The sequence below is a fragment of the Martes martes genome (assembly GCF_963455335.1).
Source record: "Martes martes genome assembly, chromosome: 5".
In the NCBI taxonomy this organism is placed as follows: domain Eukaryota; kingdom Metazoa; phylum Chordata; class Mammalia; order Carnivora; family Mustelidae; genus Martes; species Martes martes.
Genome location: NC_137892.1, coordinates 19260289 through 19279091, shown reverse-complemented (window position 1 = coordinate 19279091; position 18803 = coordinate 19260289). Strand labels below are relative to the sequence as shown.

Genomic DNA, 18803 nt, shown 5'->3' with positions numbered 1-18803 from the left:
GGGGGCAGTTGGGAGGGATGAGCCTACCACTCGGGCCTAAGCCCTGTTGCTACCCGTCATCAGCCCTGAACCTCAAATCACTGTCCTGGGTCTTTGTCAGGGCCCTCGCCAGCTTGTGTCCTCAAGGGTCACTGGCCCCAGATTACAGTGTTTATCAGCACGTGAGCTTCACTTCCCACACACGCTCGTGGTCTCAGTGCATGAGCTCCCACATCCTGGCTTTCATCAGCCTCATTCGTTCATTCTCAAGAAGTTTCAACCAGCCCTTTCCAAAACGTTCATTCAAATGAGCCTTCACTGTGCAGGTGTCCCCCACTTCCGCATAAGGCTCCTCTGTGCGTGTTCTGAAGCCGTTCTCTGTTTACACAGCCTTTTTTTTTTTTTTTTTTTTTTTTTTTTAAAGATTTTATTTATTTATTTGACAGAGAGAGAGATCACAAGTAGGTGGAGAGGCAGGCAGAGAGAGAGGAGGAAGCAGGCCCCCTGCTGAGCAGAGAGCCCGATGTGGGGCTCGATCCCAGGACCCTGGGATCATGACCCAAGCCAAAGGCAGAGGCTTAACCCACTGAGCCACACAGCCTTTTAATAGCAACTCAGATGGGCAAGGGTTTCGTTGTCCTGTGCAGGTGACTGCTTTGCACGTAGTTGTTCTCCTGTCCCATGTCACTGTCCCTTCTGCAGGTGCCCATTCTGGAGAAACAAGCTAGTGAGAAGTAATCCATGAAATAACTCCAGCTCGAATGAGATTAACACAACAAAAACTGCTCTTTGTTCTTGAAAAACATTCTGACCTGCTTGTCACTGCAATTACATGAGTGTGTCAGGCCTCTGGTTGGTTGATTTTAGGAGCTGCGGGAGCTCCAGGACGAGAAGGCGGAGCTGCAGAAGGTTTGTGACGAGCAGGAACAAGCCCTCCAGGAAATGGGCCTGCATCTCAGCCAGTAAGAAGCCCACCCCCCTCCCCTGCCACCTGCATCATGACGCCTGGGCCTGGCCTCCGCCCGGAATCACATCAGGCTGCCCACCAGGCCCCAAACCAAGTTCTGCTGTCCGGGGTGGTGGGGGGTTGTGGTCCGGCAGGAGGCCGGCCAAGTGTTCGAGGGCCACCCCCCGGGAAGTGAGGCCTTGGAGACACAGTGCCAGTTGAACTAATGAATTAGGAAGTCCCTTCTAGTTAGCCCTCCTGTTCACTAGATCAGCCTCTAGGTCCTAGGCGAGTCAGGGGGCCGGCAGCGGGGTGCTTGCTGGGCCCACAGTCAGACGGGGGGGCTTCCACCTGCTGAGCAGTCACCACCTCCCCTTCTGGATATCTGTGCCCACCAGCATCTGTCTGTCCTGCTGGGTGCTGCTGAAGGAGCACAGACCTCGGTCCTTGTCTCTACTTTGACCTGACAGCCCTCCTCCTCGGGGTTCCCATCCTGCCGGGTTGCTCTGGCCGGTCCGATAGGTCACACTGCAGATTGTAGAATTTGCTCATTTGTTTGATGTTTGTGTTTTCAAAGCCACTGGGGAGCTTTATTCTCCTTAGGAGTCAGGACTCCTGGTTGCAGAGAGACAGAAATCCAACTCAGACTGTCTCAAGGCAAAAAAAGCCACCGGGACTCGGTCTCTTCCTCCTCCTCTGCCGTCCTGTTTACTGCTCCCTCGCTGGTGGCTGGCCCCCAGCAGAGTCCTGTTCTGGCTTCTGCCCCAAACACAGTGACTGGAGAGATGGGGGTCCCATGGGAGCCTGTGACCAGAAGAGGTCCAGACACGGTGACCAACAGAGAAGTGGCTAGAAACACAATGCAGCAGCACGCGTATCAGTCAGACGGGGCTGGGCTTGTGTTGAGGACTGTGACGTGGGCGGGGATCCCCAAGGAGCTTTCTTGGTGCTTCCTCCCTGCCTCCTGCTCTCTCTTCTCTCTGTCTTGCTAGCCAACACCAGGTGACAGAAGGACAGGGCTCTCCTCAGATCCCTCCCCCAGCTAGACGCAGCTGCCCAGTTTCTCTGTCTGGGCAGCATCCGGATCCTTCCCAGGTTTTCCAGGGACCTGCCTGCACATTCAGGCTGCCGTGTCGACCTGGGATCCTCCAGTGTCTCCCCCCGGGCAGCTTCTCGTCCTGTCGGGCTGCAGGCCTGTCTCTGAGCTGCTCGGGGCAGACCAAAGGTCCCGATGCTCAGTTTCCCAGTCCTTAGCCTGGAAGTCTCATCTGTGTCTCAGAGCCCTGCCACTTTGACCCTTTGGTTGATACAGTGACAGTTTAGGCTGACGTCACCCAGACTGCAAATACATAAAGTTTTCGTTTTCTCTGGTTTAATTCCGCCAGTGTAGACCATGCCTAGGCCTGTGTTCTAGGTGGACAAGTAAGGAATTGTTCTTCCCCTAACAAGAATGGAGCAAGAACAAGTGAGCCTGTCGTCAGAGCAGGACTGTTCTAGAAGGAGCAAGCAGCCCAAAAGGGGCTGGGGAGTCCTGCAGATTCGGATGCCTGCCATAGGGGAGCCCCCGCAGCCCCTTTAGCACATGTCCCATGCAGGAATGGTGGCCCAGAGAAGCCAGGAACCTGATTTTTAGGAAATTATTCCTAATATTTAAAGATTTTATTTACCTATTTGACAGCAAGGAGGGAACACAAGCAGGGGGATCGGCAGAGGGAGAGGGAGCAGCAGACTCTCTGCTGAGCAGGGAGCCTGACACGGGGCTCCATCCCAGGACCTCAGGATCACGACCTAAGCCGAAGGCAGACGCCTAACAAAGCCACCCAGGCATCCCTTCCAATTTTTAAATGGTTGTAACTACTTCAGAGTCTTTTTAAACCTTGCAGGCTCAACAGTCTGTCTTGGGACCCCGTTTGGTCCACAGGCTCCGCCTCAGAGCACAGCAGACGTGAGCCAACATGATGAGGTGACTCTGGGATGGTAAAAGGCAGAAAGCATGTTCTCGAACAGCTCCTGTGCAGGGGTGCTCTGTCCTGCTCCCAGTCACCCTCCCAAGCCAGCTAGTCAGGCAGTAGCAGTGGGCTTGCTGAGTTCGAGAGCCTCTCACAGTCATAAATCTTTTATCTTTTTTTTTTTTTAAGGTCAAAGCTCAAGATGGAAGACATCAAAGAAGTGAACAAGGCGCTGAAGGTACTGGATTATTAACCCCGTCGGCCTCAGAACCCCTGCCCCCAGCTTAGAGAGCTCACGCTAATGCCCTGGGTGCCCGGGTTCTCCGGAGTCAGGGGAGGGTGTGCCCCAGAGGCATCCAAAAATGCTGCTCGGAGCCGTGGGACCCGGAGACGGGTGACACTGACGGCAGCGGGGCCCAGCCGGGAGCCTTGGTGCTGATTCCGGCCTCTCGGCCCTAGTTGGGACGGTAGGCCTAGGTCACAGGTGCCCAAGTGAAGGGAGCGAAAAGTGGCCGAAGAAACCCAGGGATTAAGCAGGGAGCATGAGACCTCTCCCTGCAGGTGAGGGGCCCGTTCGCGAGGATGCCTGCCACCCAGGGAGAGCGGGAACGTGTGGACCAGGTGACCCGGTGCGGGTGCCAGACTGGCCCGCTGGGGGTGCAGATGGGAGAGGAGGGGGCAGTTCAGAGAGGAGGGAGAGCCCACTTGCAGCAGCCTGGACGTGAACTTGGCTGCACTTGCTTCCCCTGCCTTGTACCTGGGAAACTCCTTGAACGGAACTGCTGTGAGCAGCCTGTTTTCCATCCCTGCCCTGCCCAGATGTGTCAGACAGCGACAGCCAGCGGCACCACAGGGATGAGCTGTCAGGCCTTGCGCTGCAGCTCCTAAGGTCACTCTGTCACCAGGAAGGTGATGGCCACCAGATGCCAAGGAGCCAGAAAAGCTTATCAGGCCTTTGGCCCCATTGAGCTCCCAGTCCCTCCGGCTGAGTAAATGGCCCATCCTCTGTCCTTTAGAAAGCTCCCCAGAGCCTCAGGTCCCACTTCCCCACATTGTGCTGAGGGGTGGGGGCTTAGCATGTGGACCAGGGCCTCCCACGCCCCCCACCCGTCTCCGGTCTGCAGCACCAGACCTCCAGCCCCTCCAAAGACCCTGATGGTGGGCAGTCAGAACATGGCTACGGGGCCGTCAAGAGCTGAGCTGGAAAACAGAATTCTGTTGTGGTCTTTCCCCCCGCAGGGCCATACCTGGCTGAAGGATGACGAAGCCACGCACTGTAAGCAGTGTGAAAAGGAGTTCTCCATCTCCCGGAGGAAGGTACGTGGGGTGGCCCTGCACCAGCTCCCACACGGCCTCCCCTTCCACCCTTACCCGTGGGACCGGGGCCACTGCATGACCATGCACTCGCTGGTTTGCTGGCCCACACAGATGGCTTTCCAGTTTGTCCGTCCTTTCAAGGATGGGCAGATTTCTTTAGGAGTTGGGGCTGCTCACGTACAGAACATGAAAGTTCATTGTCAGCAACAAGACCAAAATCTGGGTAAATTAGGCAAAAACAATCCAGAGAGAACCTGTGGTTGATGGGTCTTGGGACAGGCATCCACGTGGCACCTAGAGCTCCCTGGCAACCTGGGCCTCTGCCTCTGCCTTCCGGTTCCAGAGCAGGAGGTCCTGCACCCGGCCTTTGGGGAACTGATGGACGAGCTGGGCAGGACAGGAGCAGGACACGGATACCTAGCAAAATTGGAAACCTGTACAGCCCACAGAGTACCCTACCCTCCACCACGTGGCTGTGCATTCTCCCCTGTCCGTGTCTCGTCAGGCCTCTCTGGAAAAGAAGGAAAACTCCCCTATCCTGGCCTGTGCCTGACAGTAGGTCCAGAGGTGGAAACCGCCCTCCTGAGGCGGCCTTTGAGATCAGGTGCATGCCCAAGGCCTACTGGAGGTTGGGGCCTCACAGTCCCCACACCTGATTGGCCTGGCCAGCGTCCTGCCTGCTGGCTACTGGCCAGTTGGCAGAAGCTACGTGGACGCTTGCCTCCACCTTGTCTCCTCCATGCCCAAGGCTTCTGCAGCGCCTGCTCAAAACCAGCCTCGCCTAGCAGGAGGCACTGGCCACGGAAACTTGAGTTTCCAGCAGGCGCAGGGATGACAGGGAGCGAAGCAGCGCTCTTCATGCAGCAGCTTGGGTAAGACTCGTTTTAGGGCCTTAACCGCACAACCTCCACCCACACTCTACATGGAGGAGCCAAAGTCTACAAGGACCCCTTTCCAATGGACCCCAGCTTCTTGGGGAGCGATTCTAAGGGTGTTAGGCAAACAGAGGCACCTGGCCCACCCTGACTGCCCATCTTGTGTCCTCTAGCATCACTGCCGCCACTGTGGCCACATCTTCTGCAACACGTGCTCCAGCAACGAGCTGGCCCTGCCCTCCTACCCCAGGCCGGTGCGCGTCTGCGACAGCTGCCACACCCTGCTCCTACAGCGCTGCTCCTCCACCGGCGGCTCCTGAGCATCGGAGGGGTCCCCGGGAGCTGACAGGGGCTGGCGGGGGCTGGGCAAGTCTGCTGCCAGAGGGAATCGCAGGAAGGACTCCACTCCTCGCAGGGTCTGCCGGGGAGGCACGCACCTTTCCAGAGCGTCTGGATCGAAACTCTTCCTTCTCCCTTGGCCGCATCACCAGCTTTGGCTCCCACATAACTTCAGGATTTTGCTACTGTCTTTTTTCACTTTTCACACAGTTGCACTAGTGTAGTGAGCACCCCGTGCCCCCCCCCGCCACACACTGTGCCTTCCCTGCTTCCAAGTCTGGCCATGTCACACCCTTGTGAATGCATCTCAAGATCTGCAATAAAATCCTTTATTTTTCACTCTGGTGCAGAAAATGTCAGCCTCTGCAGGAGGCCTCAGACCCACCCTGTGTCCCCCATGTCAGGACAGGCCCTTACCTCCACCAGCAGGCACAGAGGAAGTGAGCTTACCCCACTCGGCTCAGAAGGTGTTCCTTTAGCCACAGGAAGCTGACCCAGAGGACGACAGAGCTTCATCCAGCGCACTCCAGGTGGAGATACCTGTGGGAAGCACCTGCCAGGCAGCCGTTTTTCCAAGCAGTGCTGGGACAGGCACTGGTCAGCTGTGGGAACAGACTCCACGCATGCTCACCCCCACCTGATGGGTCCAGATCTTGAATGTTCAGGTGAAGGAACCAAAACTATGCCATAGTGCTGTCCAGACTAGTCTGTCCGTCCATCTGCGGAGCCCTTGGTGAACTCCCCTTGCTCACTGCCCAGTGCCTCACTCCTTCATGGGCTTCGACCCACCGCCTGGCTCAGGGAGGTTAGGTCCCAGGATCTGCAGGCCCAGCTCCAAAGCCATGTTCCTTCCGGGCTGGTTTTCCCATCGAAGCAGGAAGAACATGGCATTAAGAGCAGCTGCCAGAAGCCCCCTCTCCCTTTCCGTCACTTTCTCTAAGCAGCTTTTTAAATCTCATCCAGGACCCAGCTTTTCCAAAAATGCTTAACGTGCTGCTGCACTGCCCCCCCGCTGGTCTAGCAGTAGAAATCAGTACCTTGTTTTCAGTGCACCCAATTTGTATTCCAGCTTGCTGGGGAGCCTTAGGCATGTCACTTCACCTGTGGGCCTTAGCACTCATCTGCACACAGAAAAGCAAGCAGGAGACACCTGACTCCTAGACTGTTCGGGCAACTCAGAAAGTGGGATGTTCCCATCACTGCGCTCAGTGCTCTTCCCTGTATCATAACCAGTTTTCCTCTCCCCTCCCTTCCCCACCCACAAGCAACAGATGGCCAACAGGTATCCCTCTGCCACGAGGAACCAAGTATTTATTTAGCTGCTTGAGACAGAACTTTTCTCCGCACACATCAGACATGCCCCTGGACTTTGGAACGCTCAGGCTGCGGTCTGACAACCTTCCTGAGTACCGAGGAACCACAGATGGCCTGGGGCAGTGCTGCTCAAGTGGACACGCACAGGGCCGTTACCCAGGGCCGGGAGTCACGTGAGAACGCAAACTCCCAGCAGCATCTGGAGGTTCTGGTCCCGGATAGCAAGCGCCTGGGGGGTTCTGAGGCAGGTCCACAGAGCACGAGGTTCCAATGCACCAGAATGGCCCAAGACTCACTCTGCAGAAGCCGCATGGTTCTGCTCTCACTCAGCCTTCCTCCCCACGCCTAGTTACAGTCCCTCCTCCTCTTCCACCAAGAGGCCTTTTCTCAACAGATATTAAAGCTGAAGGACCCAGGGAAGGAACCCTCCTGGGATCTTCTCAACGTGCAACTGTGTCAGTTCCACAAACCCTGAGCGACCCCAAGATCCCAGAGGCAGTTCTAGGTCTAGAACACAGCTGAAGACCAAACGCTCAGATGTGCCTCCCCCCCCAGATCGGTTGCTCTAAACCAGAAGACCAGCTAAAGGACGTATGCCAAGTCGAACCTCCCGTACCCCAGCCCCACTGCAGACCTGTCCCCGCCACCACACAGGAGAGCAGTGCCCCCAGGCGTGCCGAGGCCATGGAGCGGGGCAGGGTCTGCAGGGCCCCTGTGGCACATGCTTGTGCAACGCTGCCACGTACAGGCACATACAAATCTCACCCAAGATCAAAGGGGAGAATCTTGAGCACTGTCCGAGTGAAAAATGGATTCAGATCCTCAATTTGGCTTATTAAGCTTCAGTCTTTAGTGGAAGATCTACTCAAGACGACACCTTTAAAAGGTGCTTAACGCTAGCTACTCAGAGGAGGTCTACCAAAACAAATGGATTTCAATTACTGAATTAAACTAGTCCTTGCTCAGAAATGCAACTTGGTAGTCTACCTCAGACACTGTAAGGAATGAATTCTGCCTGAAGTGGACCTGATCTTTAGGAATCAAACGAAAATAGGACAAAAGACTCCATTTGAAAGCCATTTATAAGCTAGCTCCTAGAACCCTCCCCCATGCCCCATGTGAGCAAAACTTCAGAGAGGCCACTGGAGTGGGAAGGTCACCTAGTGAGTTCCCCCTGCCTTGCCTCTGGCACTGCCTTCTCAGCCATGCCTGCCACAGGCCTCTGGGGACATGCAGATCATGCAGTAGAATAGTGCCACCTCTCCCTGGGTTTTGTGCAAGCGCTTAGCAAGTCAAAAGGAGTTTGGGTTAGGTCCTGTGCAGCCAGGCCAAACACGCAGCCCTTCCACAAGGGCCCCCAAAAGCTACGTTTACCTTCAGTCGCACCGGAGGGAAGAGGAGTCAGCTGACATCTACACAACAGCCTCGGCTGCCGAGCCTCTCTGCCACAGCCAGAGACATGGGCCTCTGTCACCTACGCCCCAGGCAGGAAGAGAGCACCAAGAAACAGTCCACATGACACTGAAGCACAGACAAGACAAAGTGCAGTTTTTAAAAGGAAGATTTATTTGACAAGTTTCACTTAGCGCAATACACCTAAAAGGAAATCACGATACAAGGAAAGGTTTAAATCAAGGCCTCAGAATTTCATACAAACACCAAGACCAAAATCCTAACGTATGGTGTTGCGTCTCAAAGTCCCCCATTAACTTAAAAAAAAAAAAAAAAAGCTTCAACTTACGTGCCTTAGAGATTATTAAATGAAACTAGAATTAACAAACATGCCAAATGTGTTCACTTTTAATTGTAGACACAGCTCCTATATTGAGTTTTACAAAAAAAGCATGTCTTTCAACATGCATCCCAACAGTGTTCAATGTAATGTAGAAGAGCAACATTTAACATAATTCAACTGCTTTAACCTAAATACACTTGCTGCTTAAGTACATCCTACAATAGAACTAGAGAAAAGCTGAAAATTGTTTAACAGTTATAGTTTACTCAGTTGTTACATCCTAGATGAATGTTTGTGTTCAAAAATACTGAACCTTAAGTCTTTTAAAACAATCCTGATTTCCACTTAGAGTAAGCATCAATCACAAGCTTGTATTGCAAAACTGTTAAACTTTGTTTCTTTTAAAAAAAACAGTGACCAAGAGTCAGTGATCAGGATCAGTTACATTCCCCATCCACCACTCATACTGGACATGCTAGACATCCCTCCCATTCCGTTCACGCCCACAGATGCTCGGCTTCCGCTACTGTAGTAGCTGCTGTTCACTGCTCCTTGGCTGCCTGCAGAGAGAGCGATGCGACAAGTCAGCAGAATCATCAGATCATCAGCCAAATAAAATATAGCATTCCAAGAAAAAGTTTAAAAAGTATACGAGTACAAATGGCTGCTGTCCAAGTGGCGAGAAGCATGTTTGGTAAAGGGGACTCCCGACTCCAAACAAGTCTCAATTAACCCCTTTTCTCTGCAGTACCAACTTGCCAGACTCTTGTGCTACCATTTAATTGGATGCTTCAGGATCAACATAGAAAATTAAGTTTAAAGGAAAACTAGTGTTTTTCAAAAATTGCAAAATTACTTCATGTTTTTAAAGCTAAGCAAGGCATTTTAAAAAAAAATTTACCATAAACATTCACAATGTGTCCATCGAATGGCATATATATGAATAGGGAGGACAGGGGCAGTCTCTTGCTTTTCCTACTGATGGTGGGCAGGGAGTGAGACGACAAAAGTTGGGACTAAAGGCAACTCACTGTGCCCAAAATGGCAGCCTCCATGGAGTTAAGTCAGAGCCATTGACTGCTATAGAAATAGTGTTATTACAACATATCAGTATTTGCTATTGGGAATTTAAATTATATTTTTTGAGAAAATATTTACCTATGCAATGTTTGATTGAAAATCACTGGAGTTTTCCTGTAAAACTTGGTCTGCAAAAGGATTTTGTAGGGTAAGACTATAATACCAAAATCACCATTCTTTAGACCAATTGAAAAAAAATAAAAATAAAAGCAATCCTAGGATAAAACTGACTAGTAAATACGGTCCTAAACCCAACCACCATTCTACTATTTAAAGGTCTCCCTCCATCTAAAATGGATTTAATGCTAATCAAAAGACAGAAAAAAAAATCAACAGTTTAATTTTTTAATAAATGGAGGCAGATGTTTGCTGGCTCGACATTATTCCAAGTTGCAATGACTAGTTTTAATATATAAAACACTTCCCCCTCCCAATGATTGGTGCTGAAAGTTAAGCTATCAAGAACAAGTTACATTTGGATCAAAAGCAAACATTAACCCAGTTTCGCCAAAAAGGTGCCTGCATATTCCCCAAACTAAAGAAACCTGCCTAAAACTTATTTCAAGTACATAAAAAAACACACTTACCATATCCACTCATGCTGCTCTGGCCACCATAGCCGCCTCCATAACCACCACTCAGCTGCTGACTGGCTGGGCCGCCGTAACTGGACTGGTTTGCTGTTAAGTTAAGAGAACATTAGGACCTTGTTCCATATGTAATGTGGTACCTGGTGGTACCGGGCTTGTTAATTCTAAATCTATGATTTTTCCAGTCTTGACCTGATATCACTACAACCCTCTGCCTCCTCCTGCCTACTGCCTATGACCAAACTACCTTTCTACCCACATGAACTAGACAAACATTTATAAACAAAAAGGCCAACAGTATGCACATCAGCAGGACTAAATCCACAATTCTCTAAGTAGAGGCATTTTGAGAAGACCTTAGGATATTGCTTAAATGGATTTAGTGGGGTCTCCCCCCCATAATTGGATAGGTCATACACAGGCTATCATTGAATACCTAATTATGCCCAATTAACCATGCCCAAAACTTTACTGACCTTGTGCTTTTAACTAAATATTCATTTTAAACTTCTACTTCATACTTAATACAATTCAACTAGTTTCTGCAGTCCCCTCCCCCAAAACTACTTAAAACTAGTTATCTAAACAGTTTTAACTCAAAAGAATTTAAATAAGCCAGACACAAAATTCAAATTGAAACCTCTTTGCTTAACTTAATTATGCTAAACTCATTAAAATATAAATTAACTTAACTTACATAATCGACTTATATAAACGTTTTGGTTTTTAAAAAAACTAACGATATTTACACAAGCCCATGCCTCCCATCATTTGGCTACCATAAGCACCACCGCTTGCTCCTGCTGTAGAATTCAAGAAGAGTTCTACATATCTGTGTTCTGAAATGAGAGAAAAGGCATACAAGGTTAGCTTAAAAAAAAGACACTAAAGTGATATTTACACAAACCCATGCCTCCTAGCATTTGGCTACCGTAAGCACCACCGCTTGCTCCTGCTGTAGAATTCAAGAAGAGTTCTACATATCTGTGTTCTGAAATGAGAAAAAAAAAAGTTTGAAAGTGTTTGTTGGTGAAAGAAAAGATGATAAGCACTTAAAGTTCTTAAACAAGTAAATATGTGAATTTCAATACTTTTGGTAAAAAAAAACTCTAGCTGCTTCTCAGCTCATTACACTGGTTTCAAAAACCAGCCTTCTGATTTAAACATGCACCTAAATTGCTATAAGTTGGCCAATTAAGGATATACTTCAAAGACCAGGTTATCACAAACCCCTTTTCACAATCAGACTAATTTCTAAAACCCACATGCTTTTTCCACACACACCAAAAAACTAATCCATTGTTGGAGGATGCACTTCTCATACATCCTTACTATTTTTGGTCACTCAACCAACTGTTAGAGACCCCAAGATACTTAAAACCACACTTACGCATATTTGCTTTGTCTTTTGACATCGCTGCCACAGCATCTTCATGAGTCGCAAACTCGACATCTGCTTCACCAGTTACTCTGCCATCAGGACCAATTTCAATATGTACTCTCACAGGGTTGAGCGGTGAAAAAAACTAAACACAAGGTATTTCAGAGAACGAAGTCAAAGATCTACCATTATAAAAAAGCATAATTTATAACCTACTATTTCACTTACTTAGATTAAGAACCACATTTTTACTGCTATCCTGAACCAGACAACTGGTAAATTTATCCTACACTTACATTATAAATGTCGTTCTCAGTAGCTCTGTAAGGTAATCCCCTCATGTGTACACAGTGTCCTGTTGTGCTCTGGAAAGTAGAGCCACCATCCCCATATCTGTGATCAGACATTCCTGAAAAACAGTAATTGAGGTCTAGATTGACGAGAGTGTAAGCATCCTTCAGTTGAGAAATTCAATTCTTACCTTACCTCTTCCAAATCTATCCGACCCAAATCCATAGCCATCATTATAGCCATTATAATCATCATAGCCTCCATAACCTGAAAGACAGTAAGTACAATCAACCAAATGAAAACAGTTACAGGAGAAGAGATCTTATGATGCCTGCATGTCCTCACGTACCTCCACCATAAGCACCACGCCTCATCCGTTCAAAGCCAGCTCCCCTGCCAATGCTGTTATACCCTCTGCCAGCTCCAGGTCTGTCATAGGGACCTGGCCGCTGCATGGCCATGAGCTTTCGTGGTGGATCATAGTGAGTTCTAACTTCAGCTCGACTGCTCTTAAAGATTTCGATATACCTAAAGCATTGTTCATGAGGGAAGGGGATGGGGAAGGGAGAGAGAACATTAGTCCATTTCATACAGGTATTTAGTTACACAAGAAAACAATGTAGTCATAGCCATGAAACTGACTAATATTTAAAGCCAGATTTCTTATATTTGCATAGGCAATGACCAGAAATTCACTCAATTGTAAGATTTAACGTAAAATTCATAGAGTAAAACTCACTCCTCAGAGGCAGAGAGCCCAACCTTAGGGGTAGAGAGGAGTATTAGAAATAAATGTCTTAGGAGGGAAAGAATTCCACTCAACTTTCAACATTTCAGGTCTTAAATCCATTGGCAGTATGTATAGCAAGTGGGCTAAAAAGCCAGCCTCCGCCAACAGTCTAGCCCACACTACACATTTCCTTTCGCCAATAATACCCCAGGCCTATGCTTTTAGTAGGAATCAGCATAGGTAAGCGCATGCTTCAATGAAAAATAGTCACAAGCAAAGAGAATAAAACCTTTTGTGACAATTTCTTGAAAGCTATGCTTATTAATACATATGCAGAATATTTATACAGCAAGAAAAAGTTTGTTGCATTTCAACTTTAAAAACAAGATCAGAAAGTATCACATTTTCTTATGGTAATATTAATTTACTGGGTGGGTGTTATTACAGCTAAAGCCAGGTTTGCATTAACATTTGTTTAAAGCCATAGTCTCTCAACTCTACTGTTTAGAATTAGGAGTCTTGCAATATTGTCAGGGAGATCAAATTAACTCGGGATAATTTTAAAACCTAAACTTTCATCTCAATGCATTATGGGACTTTACACAGGAAATTTGAAAATTGTGGCAAAATATTAATTGGGACTAGAAAATAGATTTCTTCCTTCTAAGCAGAGAGAATATGGATTTAATTGTTTACCATAAGAAAAGTGACAAATCCAACCAACCATCCATCCCCACCTGTGCCCTATTCTTTCCTTGTGTTTCTTTAGAGCCTTTTCAGCTATTTCCTGTGAAGCAAACTGCACGAAGGCCTCCCCCGTACTCCTCCCCTGGAAGTCCACCGGCAATGTTATCCCATTTGGCACGATTTCCAACCCTTCAACCCAAGGACAAATAACCCCAGTAGGGGGGCAATATTAACATCACAAGCCCAGAAATGATTCTTCTTATAGCTTTAAATAAACCAGAATTTTAACTTTAGGCGAATGGTATGCTTTCAACAAGTACTCTTTACATATGCATTGTAGTAATATGAAGTTCCATTATTACAAAGTATAACTCAATTCTTAACACACCCCATGGCATAGTATGTAAAAACAAAAGAACAGAAAACAAAAAACACTTGAAACACAGGATGCATTAAGAATTCAACAATTAACACTCTAATCTATGCAAAATAATGTTGAGAATTACACAAGAATTTAATAAAGTTTCAAGCATTAAATACAACAGTTACTAAACTTAAAACACACCTTTTACCTCATTTTATATTTCAACGTTTTAAGTTAGTGGAACTTCAACTTTTAAAAAAAATTACACATTTAAACATTTTATATACAAATTGAAACATTGTTTTAAGTCATATAATTGACAAACATACAATCTAAACTTTTCAACAAACAACTGATCTACACAGCACAATCATGCACTCTTATGCTCTAACAGTAGTTATGATTCACTTCTGGAAATTCCGTCTATGAAAAATCCTTTCCGTGGATACATTCCCAAGCTTACAAAAAGGGCTTAAAGCACTTTCCTAGAAGATATGAAATTATGTTCATATTTAACGTTGACAAATAGCATTCAATTCTCACCAATTTAGACAAAAACAATCAGAACAGACTTGATTTCAAAAATTCTGGCAAAATATTAGGACTTGATACGTATCTAAGATTTTATTACATACTACACTGAACCATGAAAGGATTTGTTCTTAATTCCACTTTAACACATTAATATAGTTACTTAAAATAAGATTTAACATTCTGCTAAACATGCAACTTTATCAGCTCTTCAGCATAAAAACATTCAAATACTTTAGGCCCAGAATAATTTCAAAACACTTTATGTATTTCAGATACTTAAACTATATTCAAACTACTCCTACATTAGACTGACTTTTAGTACGTTCATATAATTCCCTGTCTAAACCAATCCTAAAAGTTTTTTTTTTTTTCCTCCCACAAAGAGACATTTCTGGGCCCATGACCCAATGTGTCTTAAGACACAGGCACTTGCCAGAAGTAACGACCTGATACTAATCTAACATTAAGGGATCTTACCTTTAACTTGAAGTACCTTGCTGAACAGCATTGTGAGGAAAGTAGTTAAGCTGTTGAGGACAATCCTCAAAGATCTACTCTGAACTACAAACACTAAATACAAGCAAAGTTAGCATTTTGGAAGTACTTAATTTCCACCTTTAAGATGGGCTTAAATTATTTGAAGGTCTCCAGGAAGAAGAAAACATTTAATTCACCTGCATATACTCATACCTTTTTAAGTATCTAAACTAATGGACTTTAAGGTCTATTAAATCACATGTTGCCAGAAGCTAGCCAGAACTCACTGCTCAGCATCAAACACAACTACATACCTGAGAAGAACTGAACAATTTCTTCCTTGCTACATCCAAAGGGGAGTCCTCTAAGCCGTACAAAGCCATCATTGGCCGTGTCGGGACTATTTGGACCAGTATGCTTCAACACCCAATCCATTTCAACGTTGTTTGACTTGAATACTGAAAAAGGTGCTTAGAATTAGTCAATTTTGGAAAGTTAGAGAACAAAGTTCAGACTTCCTGGGTCTTTAGATAATCTAGGAAGAGCTGCCATAAACTCCCTTAGATGACCATTTCCATGCGGTCAAATACCTAAAATTCAGAAGGGGTAAGATAGAGCTCTATGTGTTTAATATTTTATTTACTGTTACTAGGGCAACATAAATCAAACCTTCAACATATCTGTGTCCCATAGTTTCTCTGTCTTTTTTCAGGGCCAATTTGACTTCATCTTCTGATTCAAGTTCAACAAAAGCCTCGCCACTCGGTCTGCCTTCTCTGGTGTAGATGAAACGAATACCTTGAGCCCCATTTTGAATTTTGCAGTCTGGAAAGAAAACAACCGTTAATACAGAATTTAAAACTAAAAAACCACCTCTGGGTGATACAGATGAAACGCCTGTTCACTCCCCTGCTACAAAGCAACCTACCACAAAGCCTAGACTGACAGTAGTACCAACTCCCAGGGCCGCTGTCCAGTACGTAAACACTTATCTTCCCCCAAATGTTCTTATTCCCTGGACACCTTCCCACTGTATCGGATTTTCTTCATGCAATTTCTTATCAAAGTTATCTCCAAGTCCTCTCCATTGAACATCCAAGTCTGGACTTTGATTTTATGCCATTTTCTGAGTCTGCTTTCAAGTTCTGGTCTGGGGCACTTGATGGTTTTACCTTACTAGCAGCAACATACAATCTCTCCTGCGAATCCAAATTGCAGGGCCAATACTCACCTAAAAGGGGATCAATGTTAGCAAGCTAAAATGCTCCAAGCTGCACAGCTGAAGCCAAACCCAGTCTTGCTCACTGCAAGGTGGCTTCCAGTGTACCTGGTTCTCGTTTTACAGGTCGTTTTCCGTTACGAACGCTAAATTCAGATAGTAAGTCAATCCTACAAGTGTCCTTCCAAAACCTGTAAACTTCTTCCAAATATAGCTGTATCGGTCTAAACTCACACTAACAATGCGGACAAGGACATTTTGGTAAAAATTATTCAGGAAACCTACACACTGGAAAGAAGCTACGTAGACAAATGAACTTCCCTGGGCTGCAGTGTCCTCAACTGTGAAGTGAGCCAGCTCAAGAACTAGAGGACCAAGAACTCTTCACAATTACCCAATCTGGATCGGGAAAATTTTTTGAGATTAGTGACATTTCAACTTTCTATAGTCGAAAGCCCCGCTTCGAGTACATACCAAAATTGGAAAGTAGTTGTACTTTAAAGGATTCGCAAAAGGTTATTAGCACTGTCTGCCCAGTTAACTGGACAATTTTCCCAAGATGGAGAAAAATCCCATTTATCCTTCAGAAAAAACAGCCGTAGGAAGACCGGTGCTTACGGGCAGGCAAAGACGACAAAAAATCCGCCGGAGAGGCCGCACTCCCCCCATCCCCCCAGAGGGCTCGGAGGGCGGGCGGGGCTTTCGCAATTTCCATTGCGTAACAGCGGCCGGCCAGGCGCGAGCCACCCAGCGGGAACGTCTGCCGCCCGCGCCCCGCCAGGGGGCGCCCCGGGCCCGGCCCGCCCGCCCCCCGGCCCTACCGCCCGCCCGCCGGCCGGCCCCGGCGGCGAACTCCCGCCTCCGCTTCAAACTCACCGGAGAAAAAACGCTGCACTTCGTCTGCCGAGCAAGACCAGGGCAAGCCCCGGACCTTCACCACGAATCCCTCTCCACCTTCGGTGCCCAACATCATTGTCTCCTAGTACGTCCTGGCGTCCACACAAACTGCAAGGCGGGGGACGAGCGTCAGACCAGGAAAAGGGGCAAAATAGACTGGCCCCCGCCCTCGAGGCGCCCGCCCGCCCGCGGGGCCCGACGGAGACCCGAGCCCGTGCGGACGCCCGAACCCCGGCAATATCAACACTCAACACCCCTCCGGCCAGTGGCCGGGCCCCCGAAGCCACTCTGGACACCAGGGGCCGCTGCCCCAAGCCGAGGGGGCCCTGGCCTAGCGCCAGCGTGGAGGCAAGGAAATGGCGGCGGCCGCTTCCGCTCCGCCTCCTCCGACATCTCACACAATAGAGTCGACGCGGCCTGCAGGCCTCGGCGGCCCCGCCACTACTCAGCCAGCTCTTCCTGGCTCCAAGCGGCAGCCCGCACCTTGCCAGGGCCGCCCAGGCTCTACAGAGTTCTGGGGGCAGGCGATCCTCGCAAAAATGGCACCCTCCGAGGCCCCTGGGCGGCAAACACAGAGCGACAAACACTTACCTGAACACACGACTTCGGCGTGGCTGAGAAGAAATGGCCAGCAAGCGCCTGCGCAACCTAAATAAGGCCCTTTGAACAAGCTCTGCGCACGCGCAGCTAGGTGCCCGCACCGCCCCCTTGAGTCACACAAAGCTCAGACGCATGCGTAATTTCAGGAGCCGGGCCCCTCCAGCCGGCGCACTATTTTGCACATGCGTTTTGGGCTCATTCCCCTCCCACCTCCATAAACCCGCTGGGCCTTTTTGCGCCTGCGCCAACCCGCGATTATTGAACTTGGAGCCTCCGCGGTTTAGGATTTAGTTTCATGCGCATGCGTCTTCTTTCAAACCGTTCTGTCGCCTTACCCGCCAGAGTGGGGGAGGGGAATGGCGGCAATCAATTCCCCGTGGCGGCCGTATGTAAGGCAGTTCCGAGCTCTGGGTTGTGGTGAGGAAGCCGTGTTCCTGCGACTACCCTAGCCCATTACCCGCGCTCTGGGCGGACCTGAAGAGACAGCCGCTCCCGGCCCTGGCGCCGCTTGTACCCCATTTCTCCGCAGAGCCAGCCCCTGACCACTTGGGCCTCTCCTGGGGTGGGTTGCAACACCAAGAGCACGTCCGAGCCGCGTATGCGTCCACTCCCCTTACCTGCCACCGTCGGGCCTGGGGCCCGGACCCGCGCGGGGTCCCCGTGCCTCAGTCCTGTACCCCGCTTTTGCCCTAACGAACTCGCCCCCCGCGACTCCCGCTGCGGCGCCCCGGGGTAGGCGGGCCCTGAACGCCGCGGGGCGCTCGCACGAGAAGGGTGGCCGGATGCCGCGTCCCGCTGCGCCTCGTGAGCGCCAGACTCCGCTCGCCGCAGCGGATTCCCGCTCAATTCTTCCGAGTCGAACTGGGTACCGCTCGGTCCGTTTCCAGGGCGGAGACACTGGGAGGATGACCCCGGGTCTCCTCGTGTGCGCATGTGGCACAAGATGAGTGAGGTTCGCGAGTCCCACCAGCACTGCGGAAAAACGACCCGCCTGTCCTCTCCCGCTCAGGCCTGATGGACACGGGCCCTAAAACACCTTAACAATAAGGTAGCGTGGGACAGTTCTCGAGGGCCTCGCTGAATGCCGCCATGGAAACATCCAGGCGTCGCGTGTCCCTGCCGAAGTGCAACGGTCTGGAATCCGAAAACAGTTCTGACATCGGGGGAATAAAGAGGGACGGTGATCCAAGATAGGATCCCAGAGGTGGTGAAGGGCCCGATCTTGAAAAGCTCTTCACCGGCTATTTAGGTCTGGGCAAGGGTGTTAACTCCCAAATGCAAAGGAGCACTAGGAGCTATTTGTAAAGGAACAGGCAGGGTTAATCATGCTGCCTGCCCTCGGATGAAAACAGAGCTAGAAGAAATCACCATGATGTGGGACTCCGGAATCCCAAGCGGACTGCGTTTAGCTAGGAGCCCAGCACGGATCTCTGGGTGATTCAAAAGTAAGGAGAACACTTTTTGCTCCTGGATGGTCTCTCCAGGATATCACAAAGACA

The 18803-nt window shown here is 48.9% G+C and overlaps 2 protein-coding genes across 12 annotated transcripts in view; one reads left to right on the top strand and one right to left on the bottom strand.

Moving 5' to 3' along the window:
* RUFY1 (RUN and FYVE domain containing 1) overlaps nt 1-6098 on the top strand; it is a 58781-nt gene extending 52683 nt beyond the window's left edge. The window contains exons 15-18 of the mRNA XM_080804059.1: nt 847-941; nt 3064-3112; nt 4114-4191; nt 5240-6098. Of these exons, the coding sequence (XP_080660185.1) occupies nt 847-941; nt 3064-3112; nt 4114-4191; nt 5240-5386 (369 nt within the window). The 3' untranslated portion in view covers nt 5387-6098. The remainder of the gene's footprint in view (nt 1-846; nt 942-3063; nt 3113-4113; nt 4192-5239) is intronic.
* A 2164-nt stretch (nt 6099-8262) lies between these two features.
* Nucleotides 8263-17421, bottom strand: HNRNPH1 (heterogeneous nuclear ribonucleoprotein H1). 11 transcript variants are annotated; one of them, XM_080804065.1, is made up of 14 exons: nt 17296-17421; nt 16684-16812; nt 15258-15413; nt 14903-15046; nt 13264-13402; nt 12146-12324; nt 11992-12063; nt 11802-11935; nt 11515-11650; nt 11056-11115; nt 10874-10963; nt 10122-10214; nt 9613-9662; nt 8263-9014 (listed from the first exon to the last, which is right to left on the bottom strand). In XM_080804065.1, exons 2-13 carry the CDS (start codon nt 16778-16780, stop codon nt 9613-9615), a joined length of 1350 nt encoding a protein of 449 aa, XP_080660191.1. In that variant the 5' UTR covers nt 16781-16812; nt 17296-17421; the 3' UTR covers nt 8263-9014. The 11 variants fall into 11 exon arrangements, with proteins under 11 accessions (XP_080660191.1, XP_080660192.1, XP_080660193.1 ...); XM_080804066.1 differs by having other exon boundaries at nt 10904-10963; XM_080804067.1 differs by lacking the exon at nt 10874-10963 and having other exon boundaries at nt 11026-11115.
* Nucleotides 17422-18803: the final 1382 nt, after the last annotated feature.

What these genes read in the sequence shown, in the direction of transcription:
- HNRNPH1 (XM_080804060.1), bottom strand. Translation starts at nt 16,780, where the DNA reads ATGATGTTGGGCACCGAAGGTGGAGAGGGATTCGTGGTGAAGGTCCGG. An exon ending in GCGTGGTGCTTATGGTGGAG is followed by an intron (nt 12,064 to 12,145) that starts GTACGTGAGGAC and finishes ACTGTCTTTCAG; the next exon opens with GTTATGGAGGCTATGATGAT. An exon ending in CTGAGAACGACATTTATAAT is followed by an intron (nt 11,651 to 11,801) that starts GTAAGTGTAGGA and finishes CCTTGTGTTTAG; the next exon opens with TTTTTTTCACCGCTCAACCC.